The sequence below is a fragment of the Pterocles gutturalis genome, unplaced genomic scaffold (genome assembly GCF_000699245.1).
Source record: "Pterocles gutturalis isolate BGI_N339 unplaced genomic scaffold, ASM69924v1 scaffold32885, whole genome shotgun sequence".
NCBI classification, from domain to species: Eukaryota; Metazoa; Chordata; class Aves; order Pterocliformes; family Pteroclidae; genus Pterocles; species Pterocles gutturalis.
In genome coordinates, this window is record NW_010141935.1 from 3,488 (window position 1) to 9,315 (window position 5,828).

General features: G+C 58.8%; 1 protein-coding gene across 1 annotated transcript in view; it reads left to right on the forward strand.

Annotated features, from left to right (window-relative positions):
• Positions 1-5,751, forward strand: part of LOC104469633 (ATP-binding cassette sub-family A member 3-like) — a gene marked incomplete at both ends in the record, with an annotated part of 9,234 nt that extends 3,483 nt beyond the window's left edge. Inside the window, 10 exon segments of the mRNA XM_010084211.1 lie at positions 1-49; positions 620-824; positions 1,291-1,510; positions 1,755-1,913; positions 2,395-2,567; positions 3,023-3,157; positions 3,292-3,486; positions 4,414-4,601; positions 4,706-4,876; positions 5,564-5,751. The exon segment at positions 1-49 is cut by the window's left edge and continues 210 nt beyond it. Coding sequence (XP_010082513.1) covers positions 1-49; positions 620-824; positions 1,291-1,510; positions 1,755-1,913; positions 2,395-2,567; positions 3,023-3,157; positions 3,292-3,486; positions 4,414-4,601; positions 4,706-4,876; positions 5,564-5,751 — 1,683 coding nt within the window.
• Positions 5,752-5,828: the final 77 nt, after the last annotated feature.

Genomic DNA, 5,828 nt, shown 5'->3' on the forward strand with positions numbered 1-5,828 from the left:
ACCCCCAGCCACGCAACATCACCGAGAAGGCCAAAGACCAGCTCATGGAGTATGTTTGGTGACACGGCGCTTGCTTTCCTGCGAGGGCTTGCGGCTTCCGCGGGTGTGGACTGGTGCTGGTGTCAGCGGAGGGGCCGGGCTGAGCTTCTCAGCCCCGAGTGTAGCTGTGACTGTGCTCGGAAGGTCAGGAGAGCACAGCTGGGGAGATGAGTTACCTGCCTGAGCCCAGCAGCCGCCCGACCCCATGCACGTGTCTTGGCGGGTGGGTGTTCCCCTCTGGAGCTGTTCCCCGAGTGCTCGGAGCAGAGGGGGCTGTATGACCACCCACTCCGCAAAACCCTACAGCCAGGGTCTCTGAACCTCCCCCGTACGGGAGGGGACGTGCGTGGGACCTCACAAAGGCAGGGCGGAGGTGTGTGCTGTGCCAGGAGGGCTGTGCGTGGCAGACGCTCATCTCACCGAGATGCGCTTTGGTTGTGGGTGTTCATGTTGCGTGCTGGCTCAGTGGTGAGCGTAGCCGTCGAGAGAAGTGCAGTGTGGGTGTGCTGTCCCCGCGTAGCCTCAGCGTTGGTCTGTCGAGCTGTCCCTGTCCTCATCTGCCCCGCTGCTCTCCCCGCAGAGGCCAGACAGGCTTTGCCATCGCCATCAACCTGCTGTACGGCATGGCCTCGCTGGCCAGCACCTTCGCGCTGCTGCTGGTCAGCGAGCGGGCCATCAAAGCCAAGCATGTCCAGTTCGTCAGCGGCGTCTATGTGGTCAACTTCTGGCTTTCCGCCCTGCTCTGGGACGTCATCAACTTCCTCATCCCTTGTGCTCTGATGCTGGTGAGTCATCCCAACGCCCTCCTGTCCTCCCCTTGGGTGGGAGCTCTGGGCGCTGCTCCTCTGGGAGAGCTGGGATGTGTGCAGGTGGAGGGAAAAGGATGAGGCCACCCTGCTTTGGCACTGTCTCAGTTCATAGAAAGGACCAGCAAGAAGGCTGTTCCATGGTCCTGCTGGGAGCTGGGCCATGGCCAACCTGCTGGGTCAGTTGGCTCCAGCCTCTGGCACCTGAACGCTTGGGTGTGGGCACTAGAAAATCTCAAATACATGGGAGCATGGAGAGGAATTCCCAGATCTGCATCCTAGTCTGAAGGAAGAGGGCTTCCCATGGGGACAGGCATGGGTTGCTGGGAGGAGCCGTCTGGGAGGGGTTGTCTGAGCCAGAGCGGTGCTGCCATGACCATTGAGACAAGGAGACATCACTTGCAGTCAAGAAAACGTGCATTCTCCTCACCTTGCTGTGTCCCAGGTGATATTCCAAGCCTTTGACGTGCAAGCCTTCACCCAAGACAGTCACCTCGTTGATGTGATGCTGATCTTCCTCCTTTACGGCTGGGCCATCATCCCCCTCATGTACCTCCTCAGCTTCTTCTTCTCGGTGGCCGCCACGGCCTACACCCGTCTCACCATCTTCAACATCCTCTCGGGGACAGCCACCTTCCTCGCCGTCACCATCATGAGCATCCCAGGTGGGTGGCTGCCCTCCGTCCCTGCCCAGCGCTGCACCCTGCCGTCACCGAGGAGATCCAGCCCCCAAGGGGACCCTTTCAGCCCAGGACTGTCCCCACCCTAGCTAAAAAACCCCCATGACAGTCCATTCTTGCCCGTTAAATGTGACATTTGTTGATTTTCCTTCTGAACTTGGAAGTATCAGGGCCCTTCTCTAAAACCAGCTAGCTCCAATGTGTTGATCCTCCTATGCTCCTCTTTCAGAGCTGGGCTTGGTGGACCTCTCCAAAACCCTGGATAAAGTCTTTCTCGTCTTACCCAATTACTGCTTGGGCCAGTGCATCAGTGATTTCTACCAGAACTACGAGTTCATTCAGTTTTGTACCTCCTCCGTCGAAGCCATCTTCATCTGCAAGGCGTTCAGTGAGTCTCGGTGTTGGTCCTCACCTGCCCATCCCACCGGGGGGGTCTCTGGGGTGGGTGGTGGAGCTGGGCAGTACCATGGGGCCTCCAACCCAACTCTGGGCAGTAGCTCCAGGTACCGTTTTAAAGCAAAAACTGGGCAGCATTTGACATTCATCGGTGATCCAATTAAGGAATCTTTTCCTTGCTGATGATTTGGAGGAAAATGTGGGCTAGGGAAGGTTTCATAGACAAGTAAAGAAATCCCAGTCCCAAGAGTGACTTGATCTCTGCATGCTTCCCCTGGGCATCTTCTGCCGGATCCCCTCCAGACCTGAATTCTCTTGTGGGAAGTGTTGGAAAGAGCTGTGGGCAGGGAGCCCAGCGTGGGCTGGAGATGAGCCTGGCAAAGCTTTGGGCTCACAGCTCTCTCCGGAGCTTATCTTCCCCTCCCCAGAGCGTGGATTGATCCAAGTCTTGGTTTTGTTCCATCCCTCCTCAGATATCAGTTATCAGATGAACTACTTTTCCTGGGAGACGCCTGGAATCGGACGATACCTGACCTCCTTGACCATCCAGGGTTTCTCCTTCCTCTTCCTCCTTTTCCTCATTGAGACAAACCTTCTTTGGAGACTGAGAACTTTGGTCTGCACCATCTGCAGGCGGCGGAAATGGGTGAGCAGAAGCGTGTGGGAGGGAGAAGTAAGGTCAAACCAAGCCCAGGAGTCCCTGCGACCTGGGGACGTGCCCGTGTTGCTCGCTTGGGTCTTGTTCCAATTCCTGGGGTCTGTGGAGTCGCTCAGCTCCAGCACTCAGGGAGGCAAATCTTGCTTCTCCCACCGTTCAGGATTCTGCCCAAAGCATCACTTGTAGGTCCCAAACCCCATGGGCTGTTTGCTCCTTCACCTCAGTCTTCTTCCTGGGGGAGCATCCCTGGAGCCGGTTGCTCGGTGGGGCAGGTTCTGTTGGATGCGTGTGTTGGCAAAGGGAGCGAGGTGTCCCCAGAGGTGGCCGATGGAAGAGGTGGATCCTGCCCAGGCTGGGAGCGCGTTCCCCAGGTCAGCCTGGAGGAACCCACCCATCCCACAGCAGCCAGGTGGCAAAGGGGGTTTTATCTCCTCCGTGTTTAGGTGGCACTGCTGAACAGGGTGTCTGTGCTGCCAGAGGACCGGGATGTGGCGGATGAGAGGAAGAAGGTTTTGGAGTCACCGCCGGAGCTGCTGTCATCTCTCAGCAGCCCTCTGGTCATCAAGGAGCTCACCAAGGTGAGGACAGCCTGGCCCTTCCTCTGCACCCTGCTGCCAGCTGCGCCCTGGTCCCGTTAAAGCCACTGCTTGCCTTGGCGTGCCCTCAGGCGCTGGGCACACGCGGTGACCAGCACAGCTTGTGTCCCCACCAGGTCTACGACAGCCGGGAGTCCTTGCTGGCGGTGGACAGGATCTCCTTGGCAGTCAGCAAAGGGGAATGCTTTGGCCTCCTGGGCTTCAACGGGGCAGGAAAAACCACCACCTTCAAGATGCTGACGGGTGACGAGAGCATCACGTCGGGGGACGCCTTTGTGGATGGTCACAGCATCCTGGCCAACATCAAGAAGGTACCGAGGGCTGTGGGGGTGGAGGGCAGCGTTACACACGGTCCTGCGTTTGCTGGGGCTGGGCCACCTTGCAGGGTCCTGTGAGGAGGACACGGCTGTGTTTGCCAAGGGTGGGTGTAATATCCCAGGGACATTGTGTCCTGGTCTGGCCCAGCTCTCCATCACCTGGCCACCTGGAAGCAGTCCCCCCTCCACTGGGACAACAGAGATGAAACCAATGGAAGCCAAACCTTGCGAGGGTGGCAAACCATCAAAGGGCTTAGCTCCATAGTTGGAAATGTGAAAAATGTGAGTTAGTGATCATAGTCAGATGACGATCTCTCTAAAACAAGCGGGTCAAACCTTTCCAGACCCCTGCTAGAGGTCTCCTTGCTGGGAATTCCCTTTGGAAAAGCAAGGAGGGTTGGAACGAGATGATCTTTAAGGTCCCTTCCAACCCAAACCCTTCCATGGTTCTGTGCCTCTACCACTGTCAACCCCAGACAATGCCAGGCAAGGAGAACATGGGGAGAGCCTGCCCATGGTCCTGCTGCTTCCTGCCCTGGGACCCTGCCTGCTGTTGGGCTCTTGTCCCCAGAGGAGCCCAGGACACAGGGAAGGTGTAGATCCTCCAGTGCCTTCCTCCTCCTGAGAGCCTGGGCCACCCGAAATGCTCCCTCACAATGAGGAACCAGCTTGGGAAATGCAGCGTGAGACCACACAGCTGCTGTCCCAAGGTCCCTGCCAGACCGGCTGCTCAGTGACGGGGGAATTCCCGTCTCGTTGCACCTGCGGTTTCGGAGCCGCAGCTCAGTCCCTGTCGCTTTGAGCAGAAACCTTGCAGGGCTGCAGCAGAGCCCTGTGCGTGCCAAGGCACCTCCTGGCTTGACCACCTCCTTGCAGAGACCTGCCTGTAGCTAATCCCCGTTGGGTTGCTCTTGCCCCAAGGTCCAGCAGCGGATCGGGTACTGCCCGCAGTTCGATGCCCTCCTGGACCACATGACGGGCCGGGAGACACTGAGCATGTACGCGCGGCTGCGGGGCATCCCCGAGCGCTACATCGGCAGCTGCGTGGAGAACATGCTGCGGGGGCTGCTCCTCGAGCCCCACGCCGACAAGCTCGTCAGGACCTACAGGTGAGAGGAGACGTGGAGACGCCCCGTCCGCTCTGCCCCTCGGCTTGTGTGGCTCTCCTTGAGCTCATCGCGGGTCTCTGTCCCTGTCCCCATCCTTTCTGCAGCGGCGGGAACAAGCGGAAGCTGAGCGCTGGCATTGCCCTCATTGGGGGTCCCCCCGTCATCTTCCTGGATGAGCCCTCCACCGGCATGGACCCCGTGGCCCGGCGCTTGCTCTGGGACGCAGTGACAAGGACACGGGAGTGTGGCAAATCCATCATCTTCACCTCCCACAGGTGACACTTGTCCGGGCAGGGCTTGGTGTGAGAGATCAGGGAGTGGCCAGGAGGGTGGGGGGGTCCAGGGGAGGGGACCCACCTCCAGAACCTTGGCGGTGGGTCTCACCGGCACTTTGTATCACATAACCACAGGATTTTTGGTGCGGTACAAGAAGCCCTAGAGCTGGGCTGACTTGTGCTGTCAAACCCCCCCGTCCTCTCTGTCCTTTTTCCTCGCTCCCCATCCCATTTTTTCTCTGCAAATTGGGAGCTCGTGGCGAGCTGCCTGGGGGAAGCAAATGGGGGGATCCCCTGGGAGGGGATGCGACTCTGATGGAGGGAAGGACCCCCAGAGTGTTTCTCAGGAGGGTGGCTCCATCAGATGGAGAAATCGCAGTGCCTCCAGCAAGATTGCTTTTCTGGGCAGGGAGAGGAGAGAGAGCACAGTCTGCCTGCAAATGTTCATGTTGAAGAAAAAAAAATCAAACCGCAGTGTTTAGCAAAGCCTCTCGGACCGGGAGGCGGTGGGGTGAGAGAAGCAGTGGTTCAGATTGGTGCTTCCTGAGCCAATTGTATGGACAAAATAATGCCTTGAGCTAAATCTCCCTCCTCCGAAAACCCAAAGAGGAGGGAATCCACCTCCAGCCCCTTCCCCGAAGCTTCTGCGTGTTCCGCCCCGCTGACCGTGTCCTCTCCGTCCCGCAGCATGGAGGAGTGCGAGGCGCTGTGCCCCCGCCTGGCCATCATGGTCAACGGGCAGTTCAAGTGCCTGGGCAGCCCCCAGCACCTGAAAAGCAAATTCGGCAGCGGCTACAACTTGCTGGCCAAAACGCGGAGCGAGGAGGAGGGCGAGCTGCAGGCCTTCAAGGTCTTCGTGGAGAAGACTTTCCCAGGTAGCAGGGGCTGTGGAGTGGGGGCTGTCTGGGGGGGACGGGGGGCTTTGGGGGAGCAGCAGCGGGTTTCCTGACTC